The following is a 15200-nucleotide window of genomic DNA, read 5'->3' as shown; positions in this document are numbered from 1 at the left end:
AGCATTTGTTTGTCTGTGAAAAATTTAAGCTTTCCCTCAAATTTGAAGGAGAGCTTTGCTGGATAAAGTATTCTTGGTTGGAAATTTTTCTCTCAGAATTTTAAATACGTCATGCCACTGCCTTCTCGCCTCCATGGTGGCAGCTGAGTAGTCACAACTTAGTCTTATGTTGTTTCCTTTGCATTTGGTGAATTGCTTTTCTCTTGCTGCTTTCAGAACTTGCTCCTTCTCTTCATTATTTGACAGTCTGATCAGAATACGTCTTGGAGTGGGTTTATTTGGATTTATTTTATTTGGAGTTCGCTGGGCATTTATGCTTTGTGTATTTATATTGTGTATAATGTTTGGGAAGTTTTCCCCAACAATTTCTTTGAATACTCTTTCTAGACCTTTACCCTTCTCTTCCCCTTCTGGGACACCAGTGAGTCTTAAGTTTGGATGTTTCATTTTATCTATCGTGTCCCTGAGATCCATTTCGATTTTTTCAATTTTTTTTCTCCATTCTTTCTTTTGTTCTTTCATTTTCTGTTCTGTGGACTTCTAGGACACTGAGACGTTGTTCAACTTCCTCCAGTCTTGTATGGTGAATATCCAGAGTCTTTTTAATTTGGCCAACAGTTTCTTTTATTTCCATAAGATCTTCTATTTCTTTATTTACTCTTGCAATGTCTTCTTTATGCTCTTCTAGGGTCTTCTTTATGTTGCTTATATCCTGGGCCATGGTCCTCTTGATGTCCTTTAAATCCTTTGCCATGTTTTCATTCCTTGATTTTAGTTCTTTGATTAATTGTGCGAGGTACTGTGTCTCTTCCTATATCTTGGTTTGTGTGTTTGGAGTTGGATTCTCCATATCGTCTGGTTTTATCATATGCATTAAGATTTTCTGTTGTTTTTGGCCTCTTGGCATTTGCTTTGCTTGATAGGGTTCTTTCAAGTTGTAAAAAAAATACCAATCTAATTTTTCAGAAACACAGTTTGGTGGCATATACTTTCTCTAACTAACCAGCAGATGGCGTCTGTGAGTCACCTATACCCCTCAAGACAGTTCTCCACCTTGTCCCCATGGTGTGTGGGGAAATGATTCTTGTGGGGCTCAGTTGGAGAACTCAGTTTGGGTGTGTTGTTGGAGATGTCCGCCCTGCGTGTGGGGCATGTGTACGGGTGGCCAGGGAGGAAGGACAGCTTTAATATTCAAATCTTCCAGGTTCCCGGAGATTCAAGGCCGCTGCAAGAGTCGAAGCTTTCATTTCATTTCAGCCCCAGACCCTCTCTCTCGCTGTCCCACAAACCACCGGACTTGGCGTAGTGTCCCTGGGTTCTCCGAGCGGATCCCCCCGCTCCACTGCGATCCTCCAGGACCTCTGCTGAGGGAATGCTGTGCTACATCACCAGTATGTGCCATCCCTCAAGGGAAGCCCTGGGCCACCGGGCCGTGCTGGGGCGCTTTCAGCCTGATGCAAAGATGGCCGAACGGGTGTCTCCACACCCCCCTCCTTGCACAGTTCCTTCTTCCCAGCTCCGAGACAACTGGCAGGGCTCTGGGCTGTGGGCACGGCCCCGGGCAGGAGTTTATCCAGCCCTCCAGGGAGCCAGCTGCTTGCCGTGGGGTTTCTTTCTGCTTCCGGCTCTCCCCTCCATTCCCCTGGCCCCAAGGGTAGCTGCAGCGGGCTATCCTCCAGGCCAGACACCGAGAGGCCGGCCCAGCCCCCTCTTGCTGTGTTTTGCTATGTGGTTCCCACTATCGCAGCTGCAGCTGCTCCTGGGTTTTTCCCTTTTTTTTTTTTTTTAAAGAGCCCGTTGGTCTCCAAACGCCAAACCCTGGCTTCCCCAGACCACCGTGTGGCTGTGGGTCTTCCAGCCAGCTTACTCACTCATTTCAGAATGCAGACTCCCGGTTTCACCAAGTGTATGGCCCCTGTGGAACTAGGAGACCTTGTCTAGCTGGCACATCGCTGTAACCGGTATTCTGGGTCACTTTCTGGTTTTTATCTAGTGTTTTTCGCGGAGGTGTTTTTTTTGCCCTGTCTCACCTAGCTGCCATCTTAGTTTCTCAGATTGACTTTTATAAAAGGAGGTTTATTTGGTTACACAGTTAGTCTTAATGCCATAAAGTGTCCAAGGTAATGCATCAGCAGCTGGGTACCTTCACTGGAGGATGGCCAGTGGTGTCTGGAAAACCTCTGTTAGCTGGGAAGGCACATGGCTGGCGTCTGCTCCAGAGTTCTGGTTTCAAAATGGCTTTCTCCCAGGATGTTCCTCTCTAGGCTTCAGCTTCTCTCCAAAATGTCACTCTCAGTTGCTCTTGGGGCATTTGTCCTCTCTTAGCTTCTCTGGAGCAAAATTCTGTTTTCAACAGCCATCTTCAAACTCTCTTATCTGCAGCTCCTCTCTCAGCTCCTGTGCATTCTTCTAAGTGTCCCTCTTGGTTGTAGCAAGCTCGCTCCTTCTGTCTGAGCCTTTATAGGGCCTCAATGAACAAATCAAGGCCCACACTGAATGGGTGGGGCCACGCCTTCATGGAATCTATCCAGTCAGAGTTATCACCCACAGTTGGGTGGGTCACATCTCCATGGAAACACTCCAAGAATTACAATCTAATCAGTACTAATATGTCTGCCCACACAAGATCACATCAAAGATAATGGTGTTTTGGGGGACATAATATGTTCAAACTGGCACACTATCTCTATAAAGACATTTCCATTTCTTCCACACACACAAAAAAGAGGAAGAGGTGAAAAAGAAAAAAGAAAAAAAATTACTACTAAAAAGCAACAAAAGAAAAAATAAAATACAATAAAAAAGACAACAACCCCAACAAGAATCCCACACCCTTCTCTTATATCCCCCTCTTATACACATTTAACTTTGGTATATTGCCTTTGTTACAATTAATGGAAGCATATTACAATGTTTCTGGTATCTGTAGACTCTAATTTGCATTGATTGTATTTTTCCAATACCATCCCATTTTTAACACCTTGCAAAGTTGACATTCATTTGTTCTCCCTCATGTAAAAACATATCTGTACATTTAATCACAATCATTAACCATTCTAGGTTTCAATAAGTTATACAGTCCCAGTCTTTATCTTTTATCTTTCCTTCTAGTGTCCTATGTTTCCCTAACCTTCCTCTTTAAACTGTACTCACAGTCATCTTTGTTCAGTGTACTTACATTATTGTACTACCATCACCCAATATTGTGCTCCAAACATATCTCTCCTGTCTTTTCCTATCTGTCTGTAGTATTCCCTTTAGTATTTCCTGTACAGCAGGTATCATGTTCACAAACTCTCTGTGTCTGTTTGAGAATATTTTGAACTCTCCCTCATTTAAAATTTTTTAATTCAATTTTATTGAGATATATTCACAAACCATACAATCATCCATGGTGTACAATCAATTGTTCACAGTGTCATCATATACTTGTGCATTCATCACCCCAATCTATCTTTGAATGTTTTCCTTGTAACAGAAAAAGAAAAAAATATGAATAAAAAATAAAAGTAAAAAGAACACCCAAATCATCCTCCCCGTCCCACCCTATTTTTCATTTAGTTTTTTTGTCCCCATTTTTCTACTCATCCATCTATACACTGGATAAAGGGAGTGTGATCCACAAGGCTTTCAGTGTCACCCTTTGTAAACTACATTGCTATACAGTCATCTTTGAGAGTCAAGGGTACTGGGTTGCAGTTTGATAGTTTCAGGTATTTACTTCTAGCTATTCCAATGCATTAAAACCTAAAAAGGGTTATCTATACAGTGCATAAGAATGTCCATCAGAGTGACCTCTTGACTCCATTTGGAAACTCTCAGCCACTGAAACTTTATTTTGTTTCATTTTGCATCCCCATTTTGATGTTCTCAATCCCATGATGTCAGGTCCAGGTTCATCCCCGGAAGCCATGTCCTGGTTTGCCAGTGAGATTTATACCCCTGAGAGTAAGGTCCCACATGGTAGGGGTGAGGGCAGTGAGTTCACCTGCCGAGCTGGCTTAGCTAGAGAGAGAGGGCTACATCTGAGCAACAAAGAGGTACTCAGGAAGACTCTTAGGCAGAATTATAAGCAGGTTTAGCCTCTCTTTTGCAGTAAAGAGCTTCATAAGGGCAGGTCCTGTGATAAAGGGCTTGGCACATCAAACTGCCAGTCCTCAATGTTTGTGAGAATATCAGCAACAATCCAGATGAGGATGCCCAACACCTCTGCATTTTCCCCCAGCTCCTCAGGGGAGCCCTGCACATATATTTTTATTCTCTGTACAAATTACTTTGGGATGTGTCACTATTTTACTCTAACCTATGCAAACCTACCAGTTCTCACTTCCTATTAAAAGTTCCATGTAATTATCTTTTTTTTTTAATTCAGTTTTATTGAAATATATTCACATACCATACAATCATCCATGGTATACAATCAACTGTTGACAGTATGATCATATAATTATGCATTCACCACCACAATCTATTTCTGAACATTTCCCTTACATCAGAATCCATGTAATTATCTTATTTGAACAAACTGTACAAGTTAAATTGTTTAGGAAATATAGACCCTGCATCAACTAAACATCTCTTCCCTTGGTTTCCCTGGAATTTGAAATTTTAAAATGCAGTCACTGTTGTCCTTTACCCTTTGGCCCGATTTGCCCTAGTCCTAACCACATCTGCTTCATTCATATCTCTAGTTGAAGTCTGGACTCTTTTCCAGCTTTTTAAACAATTGCTATATGTGCTAATACTGACATTCATATCTGCCAAGTTCTAGCTCTGTGTGTCAGGTGTCACACAGAAACCCAAAATTCCAGGGATTGATCAGGTTATACACAAAGGGATCAGCATCTCTGAATCTGGAGATAGCCATTACAATTCAGGAATAGATGTGACTGCTGTTAAGAGTTTACAATCTACGGACCATTGCAATAAGTGTTCCCCTGATAAGCTGTGATCTAAGATTCAATTCTGAGTTTACATATTGTAGTTTGTCCATGTTGGTGAGGCATTATAGTGTTTGCCTTTCTCCTTGATTTTTGAAGGACAGTTTTGCCAGATACAGTATTCTTGGTTGGCAGTTTTTCTCTTTCAGTATGTTAAACATACCATATCACTGCCTTCTTGCCTCCATGGTTTCTACTGAGAAATTACACATAGTCTTGTCTAGCTTCCCTTGTATGTGATGGATTGCTTTTCTCTTCCTGCTTTCAGAATTCTCTGTTTGTCTTTGACATTTGATAATCTGATTATTAAATGTCTTGGTGTAGGTCTATTTAGATCTAATTTGTTTGGGGTATGCTGCATTTCCTGGATATGTAATTTTATGTCTTTCATAAAAGATGGGAAATTTTCAGTGATTATTTCCTCCATTATTGTTTCTGCCCCCTTTCCCTTCTCTTCTCCTTCTGGAACACCCATGACATGTACATTCATGAGCTTCATGCTGTCATTCAGTTCCCTGAGACGCTGCTCATGCTTTTCCATTCTTTTCCCTATCTGTTCTTTTGTGTGTAGATTTCAGATGTCCTGTCCTCCAGTTCATGAATCTTTTCTTCTGCCTCTTCAAATCTGCTGTTGTATGTCTCCATTGTGTTTTTCATCTCTTGTATTGTGCCTTTCATTCCCATAAGTTCTGCCAATTGTTTTTTCAAACTTTTGAGTTCTCCCAATGTCTTCTTAATATCCTTCATTTCTTTTGCCATATCTTCCCTCAACTCATTGATTTGATTTTTGAATTGATTTAGGAGATTTGTTTGATTAATAATTAGTTGTTTCTATTCCTGTATCTCAGTTGAAGTGTAAGTTTGTTCCTTTGACTGGGCCTTATCTTCATTTTTCCTAATATGATTCATAATGTTTTGTTGTCTAGTCATCTGTTTTCCTTGTTTACTCCAGATTTTCCCAGACAAGATGGGCCCAGGTCTCAGGAGGCTGTATACCATATCAGGTTTCCCTGAGGGTGAGACCCAACAGATTGTGAAACTTTCCTGTGAGGTCTCTGGACTCTGTGGTTTTTCTATCCTGCCCAGCAGGTGGCGCTTGTCTGCCCACATCTCCCCACAGACCACACCTCTTTACACCTTTAAATTCGCAGATCCTGTCCTGGCCAGGGGCCAATGGTGTCAGAAGCCAAGGTTAAGTTTTTTCTGGACCCTGACTCCCACCCCACCACCCCCAGGTTCTGGGATCTGAATTCTCTGAAGGAGGTAGCCACTTGAGCTGGGCCATGCCCCCTTTTCTTAGGGAAGATACACCAGTTAGGTAGTTATCTTCTACACTTAAATTTCTGCTTTGTCTCTCTGACTCTGTTAACTCTACCCTTGCCTGAGTCAATGCTGACAATTGAAAATGCCCGAGGCTTTCTCTAATAAGCTACTTAGGATGGGAGGGGAAAAAAAAAAAGATAGCCTCCTTTCAGAGTCAGCCCCCAGCTCTCCACCCACCCGCCCCAGTTTTGCCAGTCTACTGGTGTTGGTACCTGGTTCTCTTTGCTCCTTTTCTTGGTACACAGATGCTTTCCAGTATTCTGAGCTCAGCTGCCTCCAAAACCCTCTGTTTTAAATTATGTTTCCTTTTTTATCAGCACTGCCTCCTCTCTTCCAGGAGGAACCTAACATTCCTTTCCTGCTTGCTCTGGGTTTATCTGTGCTTGTAGCTTGTATTCAGTAGTCCAAATTTGTTAATTAAAACCAAATTGGAGCTTGGTTACTTTCCCTCACTCCAGGTAACCTGCTTCTTCCTTCCACTGGGAATTTTTCAGCTCAGCCTGCCATGCCAGTGGGGGAGGGGTGCCAGTTCTGCAGTTTAGGGAGCTTTACTTACAGTTCTGTGCTGCAATCTCAGCCATTCTACCCAATTCCAGGCTGATGTACAATGCATGTTCAGTCAGGGATGTCCCCCAACTGTTGTTCCAGACTATTTACTAGTTGTTCCTGGCTATTTACTAGTTGCTCAAGAGGACTAACTAAATTTCACACTTCTCTATGCCACCATCTTGCCTTGCCTCTCACATCATTCCTTTTTAATGCTAAATAATATTCCATTGTATAAATTTACCACATTTTGTTTATCCATCAGTTGATTGACACTTGGGATGCTTCCATCTTTTGGCTATTGTGAATAATGCTGCTATGAACATTGGTGTCCAAACATCAGGTCCCTGCTTTTAGTTCTTTGGGGGTATATACCTAGTAGTGGATTGCCAGGTGATATGGTAGTTCTATACTTAACTTTCTGAGGAACCACCAAATCATCCTTGACAGACTTGTAGTTTCCTGCTTAATTGTAGCCATTCTAGTAGGTGTGCAAGGATATCTCATTGTGGTTTTTTTTTTTCTTGAGATTGGTCACATACCATACAATTATCCAAAGATCTAAAGTGTACAACCAATTGCCCATGGTATCATCATACAGCTGTGCATCCATCACAATTTTTTTTTGAATTTTTAGAACATTTTCATTACTCTAGAAAAGAAATAAAGACAAAAAAAGGGATCTCAAATCTTCCCATACCCCTAGCCAGCACCCTCCATTATGACTCATAGTATTGGTATAGTATATTTGTTACTGTTGATGAAAGAATGTAAAAATACTACCAACTGTAGTATACAGTTTGCAATAAGTGTATTTTTTCCCTATATGCCCCTCTATTATTAACTTCTAGTTATATTGTCATACATTTGTTCTAGTTCATGAAAGAGATTTCTAACATCTGTACAGTTAATCACAGATATTGTCCACCACAAGATTCACTGTTTTATACATTCCCATCTTTTGACCTCCAACTTTCCTTCCAGTGACATATGTGACTCTGAGCTTCCCTTCTACCACATTCACACACCATTCAGCACTGTTATTCTCACAACATGCTACTGTTACCTCTGTTCATTTCTAAACACTTAAGTTCAATCTACTTGAACATTTTGCTCATAATAAGCAACTGCTCCCCATTCTTTAGCCTCATTCTATATCCTGGTAACTTATATTTCATATCTATGAGTTCACATATTATAATTACTTCATATCAGTGAAACTACAATATTTGTCCTTATGTGTCTGACTTATTTCACTCAATATAGTGTCCTCAAGTTTTCTTCCATCAACCCATTTTTTTAAGATGGGTTTGTTTACACACCATACATTCTGTCCTAAGTAAACATTACAGCTAGGAAGCAACAAAAGGAAAGACAGCATTAAAGTAAAGTAGAATAAAGAGATAGGCAACGTCACCTATGCCAAGAATTCCATACCCCTCCCTTATGTCCCCCTCTTACATGCATTTAGCTTTGGTATACTGCCTTTGTTACATTAAAGGAAGCATAATACAACGTTTGTTAATTATAGCCTCTAGTTTGCATTGATTGTATTTTTCCCCCAATACCACCCTCTTTTAAATACCTTGCAAGATTGACATTCATTTGTTCTCCCTCATGTAAAAACATATTTGTACATTTTATCACAATTGTTGAGCACTCGAGATTTCACTGAGTTATACAATCCCAGTCTTTTATCTTTCCTCTTTCCTTCTGGTGTCCCACATGCTCCTAACCTTCCTTTTTCAACCATACTCACAGTCATCTTTGTTAAGTGTACTAAAATTGCTGTGCTACCATCACCCAAAATTGTGTTCCAGACCTCTCACTCCTGTCTTTTCCTATCTATAGTACTCCCTTTAGTATTTCCTGTAGCACAAGTATCTTGTTCACAAACTCTCATTGTTTGTCAGAGAATATTTTAAGCTCTCCCTCATATTTGAAGGACAGTTTTGCCAGATATAGGATTCATGGTTGGCAGTTTTTCAGTATCTTAAATATATCACACCACTTCCTTCTTGCCTCCATGGTTTCTACTGAGAAATCCACACAGTCTGATCAAGCTTCCTTTGTATGTGATGGACTGCTTTTCTCTTGCTCCATTCAGGATTCTCTTTGTCTTTGACATTTGATAATCTGATTATTAAGTGTCTTGGCATAGGCCTATTCAGATCTATTCTGTTTGGGGTATGCTGTGCTTTTTGGATCTGTAATTTTGTGTCTTTCATAAGAGATGGGAAATTTTCATTGATTATTCCCTCTACCCTTTTCCCTTCTTTTCTCCTTCTGGGACACCCATGACATGTACATTCATGTGCTTCATTTTGTCATTCAGTTCCCTGAGATGTTGCTCATATTTTCCCATTCTTTTCCCTATGTGTTCTTTGGTGTGTAGGATTTCAGGTGTCTTGTTCTCCAGTTCCTGGGTGTTTTCTTCTGCCTCTTGAGATCTGCTGTTGTATATCTCCATTGTGTCTTTCATCTCTTGTGTTGTGCCTTTCATTTCCATAGATTCTGCCAGTTGTTTTTTCAAACTTTCAATTTCTACCTTATGTACGCCCAGTGTTTTCTTTATAGGCTTCATCTCCTTTGTTATATCTTCCCTGAACTCGTTGATTTGGTTTAGCATATTTCTTTCAAAACCTTTGTTTCTTTAAAGTGAAAGAATATCTCAGTTGTATCTTGATTGAGGTGTAAGTGCGTTCCTTTGACTGTGTCGTATCTTCATTTTTCCTGGTATAGATTGTAGTTTTCTGTTGTCTAGGCATCTGGTTTCCATGGTAACCCTGACAGATTTTTCCCAGACCAGAAAGGGTTCAGGTCTCAGAATGGGGTTATATTCAGGGTGTATCTTAGATGAATGACAGACTTTTTCTGTGAGGTCTCCAGTTGCTGTTCTTTTCCTAACCTGCCCAGCAGGTGGTGCCTGTCAGCCTGTCACTACCAACTGGTGTAAGGAGGTGTGGCCTCCTTAGTTTCTCTTTTGGTTGTTTTCCCCCAGGCTGTGGGGTCTGGTTTTGAAAGGAAAGCTGGGCCCCACATCATTCCTCTTAGGGAAGATACACCCCATAGGGATTTATCATCTGCATTTGAAGAGTCTGTCTGTCTCTGTTATCTCTACACCTGTCTGGGTGAGAGCGCTGTGAACTGAAAATGGCTGCGGCTGTCTCCTCTGAGCCCCTCAGGTTGAGAGAGAGAAAAGGGGACAGAAAGCCCCCTTTCAGAGCCAGTACACGGCCCGCATTTCACTCATCGTCCAGAGATAATACCCGGTCTTCTGGGTTCCCCCTCCTGGGCCAAATGAGTCTTCTGGTTCTTTAAGGTCAGTTGTCATAAAAGCCTTTGTCTGCTTGTTTGCAGTTTGTAGCTTGTTTTCAGCGTCCACATTTGCTAAGTAAAACCCCAGTTGGAGCTTCGTTGAATTATATGCGCTTGCTGGGAGAGTGCTTCTTTCTACCACAGTGAGGTTTTGCAGCTAAGCCTGCTGTCGGGGGAGGAGACTCCCGGCACAGTTCCACAGTTTTGAAAGATTTTATGTTGCAGTCTCAGGCGTTCCTCCCAATCCAGGTTGGTGTATGATGTGTGGACAGTCACGGTTGTCCCTCAGCATTATTCCAGATTATTTATTGGTTGTTCCTGGTTGTTCATTAGTTGTTCCAGGGGACTAAATTCCACTCCTCTCTATGCCATCATCTTGCTGTAACAGTACTGATTTTTCTGTGTTGATCTTGTACCTTGCCACTTTGCAGAACTCATTAGTTCTGATAGTTTTTTTTTAGATTTTTCAGTGCTTTCTATATAGGGTCATATCATCTGCAAATAGTGAGTTTTACTTCTTCCTTTCAAATTTGGATGCCTTTTTAAAATGCAGTTTTATTGAGATATATTCACACACCATACAATCCATCCAAAGTATGCAATCAGTGGCTCACAGTATCATCACATAGTAGTGCATAAAACCCCATGATCAATTTTGGAACATTTTGATTACTCCAGTAAAGAAATAAAAATAAAAAAAGAAACCCAAATCCTCCCAAACTCCTTATCTCCCCTCCCTATAATTGACTCATGGTATTGGTGTAGTAATTTGTTACTGTCAAGAAAAGAGTATTAAAATATTAGTGTTAACTATAATCTATACTTAGCAATAGGTCCATTTTCCCCACAAAACTCTTAGTTATTAATTCCTTGTAATAGTGTCATACATTTTTCTAGTTAATGAAAGAACTTTTAAGTATTTGTACAGTTAATCCACAGGCATTGTTGGATGCCTTTTATTTCTTTTGCTTGCCTAACTGCTTTGACTAGAACTTCCAGTAAAATATTAAATAACAGTGGTAACAGTGGGTATCCTTGTCTTGTTCTCAATCTTTGCATAGGAATGTGTTTGTAATTAACTCTCTCTGCATGAGAGAATTATCTTTATTTTATCTGTACTTTTGAATGATAGTTTAGTTAGGTATGCAACTAGGTATGTTATTCTAGGATGATGATCAATTTTGTTCAGTATTTAAAAAATGATATTCCTGTCTTCTGTTGGTTACGGAGGAAGTCTGATGGCAGTCTAATTTCTAGTTCCTTTGTAACTGATCTGTCTTTTCTGACATCTTTTATCTCTTTGTGCTTGATATTCTGCAGTTTCACCATGTTGTGTGGATTTAATTTTTCCTACTGTTGGGATTCTGTGTGACCTTTAAATCTGAGGACTTGTATCTGTCTTAACTCTTGATGGTCTCTTGGCCTCTCTTTCTTTGCATAGTACCTCTTCACAATTATTTCTCCCTTCTGGATCTCCTGTTAGACACATTTTAAAGCATTTCAGTCTATCCTCCATATTCTAACTTTTCCTTTATATTTTCCATTTTCATCTCTCTATGCTACATTCTGGGTGATTTCCTTAAATTTGCCTTCCAATTTATTAATTCTCTCTTTGGATATGTCTTGTCTTCTGTTAAACCTGTACAGTGAATTTGTTTTTGTTTGTTTTAGTGACTATTTTTCATCTCTAGAGTATCTATTTGGTTCATTTTATTTTCAAACTTACCCATTCTTTTTTAAACTACATATTCTATTGCTCCCTTTATCACTTCAAATATATTAAGTATACTTAAAGTCTCTTTCAGGTTATTCTATTATTACTGTTGGTGGTGGTACATATGACATATATTGCATGCATCACTGTCTCTACCTCATGGTTGAGCCCCCTGCATGGGTCCATTCCTTGTCTGTCTTTCCTGGCACCTAAAGGAGAGGAGAGGACTTTCTTCCCAGATCAGTTCACATTTATCCACTTAGGGCAAATGGCCTCCCACAGGAAAAAGGGGAAGATTGGGGGATGCCCTGTCATCTCTGAAGGGTATCAAGTGGTGAAGTAAAGTTTGTTCTGAGAATTTTCCAACATATTCATCTAGCCATGTATGATCTTGGAAAAGTCATTTAACTGCTAATCTTTAGTATAAAACAAAGGCATCTTTTTATTTAGAAGGATAAAAAATTAAATATAAGTATCGTAAAAGCACAAAAAATACTACAAAGAAAAAGTGACACATGATTTCTTATAAACAAATAGTTTAATTTTTATCTGGAAAAAAAGTTTAAATGACAAGCACTTTGACATGTCATAAGGTGTCATTTTTTATGGTATTATACTTATTCAAAATGTGAAGATAGGAACCTTTATAAACTCCAGGAATCAAAGATTCCCACTGCAGATGAAAACAGGTTGGTTATAAAATGTCAATTCATCAAATATTCCATTGTTCTTTGTTTTTACAGGGAATCTTTTATAGAAAAATTATAAAATAAGGCAGACTTTTGGAGATTTAATTATAAAATTTTAGGAATATAAGTCCTAATTTTTTGTTGCAAACCAAGAAGCATGTAATTTTTACCTTGAGGAGTATCTGCAAAGCTCATCAGATGATGACAGCTGTTTCAGAGCTCTATTTTTATACAGAAGCAGCTTTGCTCCTTTAGCTCCCTAGAATAAGACCCACCAACAAAACAGCTTTCTCCAATTAGCATCAATCAGAAGAGTTTAACATACACAAATAGTTCTATAGTGCTGTAAAAATGTGTCATTTTTATATTTTTAATTTGCATTATGAAAATAAGTCTGTACATCAAGCAATGCATATTTAATGAAGATGAATCATGTAAATTTGGTCATGGCATTTAAAGTTGGCTTTGGCTTTGAAGTATTTTTTTTAATTCATAGAAAATATTGAACTTCTAATAAAATAAATAAAACATTTTAATAATTGATATTAATCTTTTTTTCATTTGCTACTCAATTTTAAGAGAAGTCACTTTCAGTAGTGTTCCAAAGTGAATGAGTGATTGCACCTTCTATGATGTGAAGTTCCAATTGCCATTAACTGTTCTTAAGTGCTCTGAACATAATTGAGAGAAATGTTTATAAGGCATTCTCTGTCACAGACAGGAAATCCATCAACGTCCTTTGCAGGGGCCTTCCAGGCCTTGTTTTTTAACATAAAGCATATGCAAACCTTGTATCTCATGTGACTTTCTGAAGAGCCCCTGCAGCAGGTCCAAGCTACATGGGCAAAGCCTCACTTGATGGCAATAGCATCGGATGGTGGATGCAGAAGGTTACTGATGTCTCTTGACTGAGCTTTCACAGGCTCTGCAGACATGGGGACTGTTCTGCCTAATACTGAAAGGGGCAAGGAACTCTGTCTGCCCTTAGGTATTCCAAAATGGCCGAGGGACAAAGTTTCAGGGCCCAGGGCAGTGTCACGCACTACTGAGGAGGCGGTCGGAGGCTCCGCAGATTCATTTCATCCAGTCCTTTCCAATATTTAAAGTTGTTGTCAAGATGCTGCATTAAATCAGGCAGGTCAACAAAGGCTGGAAGAAAAAAATGGGAATGTGACATTCTATCATAGGCTCAGTTTTGAGATTTAGGCTTTCTATTGAGAGACCATGTTGAGGAAGAGGGACAGATGTAGACAGACACATAAAAACAGCAGCAGCTTGAAAGGATTGTGGTTTTACCGGAAAATCCTGTACTCAATGCCAGCACCTCTTATGATCCCCTGTTGAGCTCATAACTTTGTAAATACAATGGAAGGTAACCAATCTGCTTAATTACCATTTAAATAGTATCTCTGGATCTGGGGAATTAAATGTAGTGAGCCCCCAGAGTATGGCAGTGCCCGAGTGGCAGAGGTCAGGTGCTGCCTGGCTCTCCCTTACTTCTGACCATGAATACCATATCTCCTTCTGCCTACACCACATCCCTGAGAGGCTGGTGGTGATCGAGCCCTTTACCCATGAAGAAAATGAGGCCTGGAGAAGCCAGGTGTCTGGGCTCAGAACCAGGGAGCTGCAGAAGCTGCAGTGTGTGTCCCCAAAGCCACCGCCCTTTTCACTGCCTCAGTCCTGCCTGACCATGAGGCCCCCACTCTGCCTGCCTTGGAGCACCATACCCTCTTCAAGATGTGAGCTTATTTCTTCCTGACTATTTAAATTTGAGGCCCTGGATGTGGACCTTGATCTGCCCTGCAGCCCTTCCCCGAGTGCAGCACTCAGAGCACAACAGGTACCCTGGAAATATTAACATACCCCCATCTCTGATAATCCTGGCTGGCAGGCCCTTGTCCCTCCACTAGAAGGTTAAGAGATACTGGTTTGCTCTCAGGTCTAGTATAAAGCAAGGCCTCGGAGACTTGGGGAGAGCAGATGGTGAAGGGCTTTTAGGGAAACACCGTGGGTTTTGGAGTCAGCACCAGTGGTTTTGAATCCTAGATACACAGCTGTGTGACCCCCAAGTTCAGTTTCCTCATCTGTAAAACAGGCATAATGACCCCTATAGCATCGGGGGGGGGTTAGTGAGAAAATGAACAAAGAGCACGCAGCTCTCAGAGGCATCAGGATGGTTCATTTCTTCTCACTCCCCACTTGAAAGTTTAAGTCCTAAAGCATATTCTGGAGTCATTTATACTATTTACCATTTAATACGCAGTTTCTGAAAATTAAGATTCATTGGGAGAAAAAAATATGGCAAGTCTTCCTGTATTTAGGGGAAGTTCCAACAACTTCCTAGAAGAAAACAATGGTGCTTGGAGATTTGAAGTCTACCACCATCAAACTGCCATCCCATAAGGATGGATACTTGTATTTTTATCTTGTTCCTTCAATTCTTATTTGTTACCTAAATAATTCAGCTCCCATTTAGTTTCAGAAATTCTACTACAGAGCATCCCAGGATCTATCTAAGTGGGGATCCACTGCTCCATTTGATAGTGTCAGGGTAGGGAATGGGTTTCCACAGTGAGGTCTGACAGGGTTGGCTGTTATTTTCAGTGGGAGAATGGTGAGAAGAAAATAAATTTGGGCTGAAGTAACAAATTTTGTTTTACGGGAAAA

At 40.3% G+C, this 15200-nt stretch overlaps 1 protein-coding gene across 3 annotated transcripts in view; it reads right to left on the bottom strand.

Annotated features, from left to right (window-relative positions):
- Positions 1–12360: 12360 nt before the first annotated feature.
- PDE8A (phosphodiesterase 8A) overlaps positions 12361–15200 on the bottom strand; it is a 202056-nt gene continuing 199216 nt past the window's right edge. For all 3 annotated transcript variants that reach the window (XM_037833126.1, XM_037833125.1, XM_037833127.1), the window contains one exon: positions 12361–13679. In XM_037833126.1, the coding sequence (XP_037689054.1) occupies positions 13573–13679 (107 nt within the window). In that variant the 3' untranslated portion in view covers positions 12361–13572. The remainder of the gene's footprint in view (positions 13680–15200) is intronic.

Source organism: Choloepus didactylus, chromosome 4, assembly GCF_015220235.1.
Source record: "Choloepus didactylus isolate mChoDid1 chromosome 4, mChoDid1.pri, whole genome shotgun sequence".
NCBI classification, from domain to species: Eukaryota; Metazoa; Chordata; class Mammalia; order Pilosa; family Megalonychidae; genus Choloepus; species Choloepus didactylus.
This window is presented reverse-complemented; position numbering and strand designations above follow the sequence as displayed.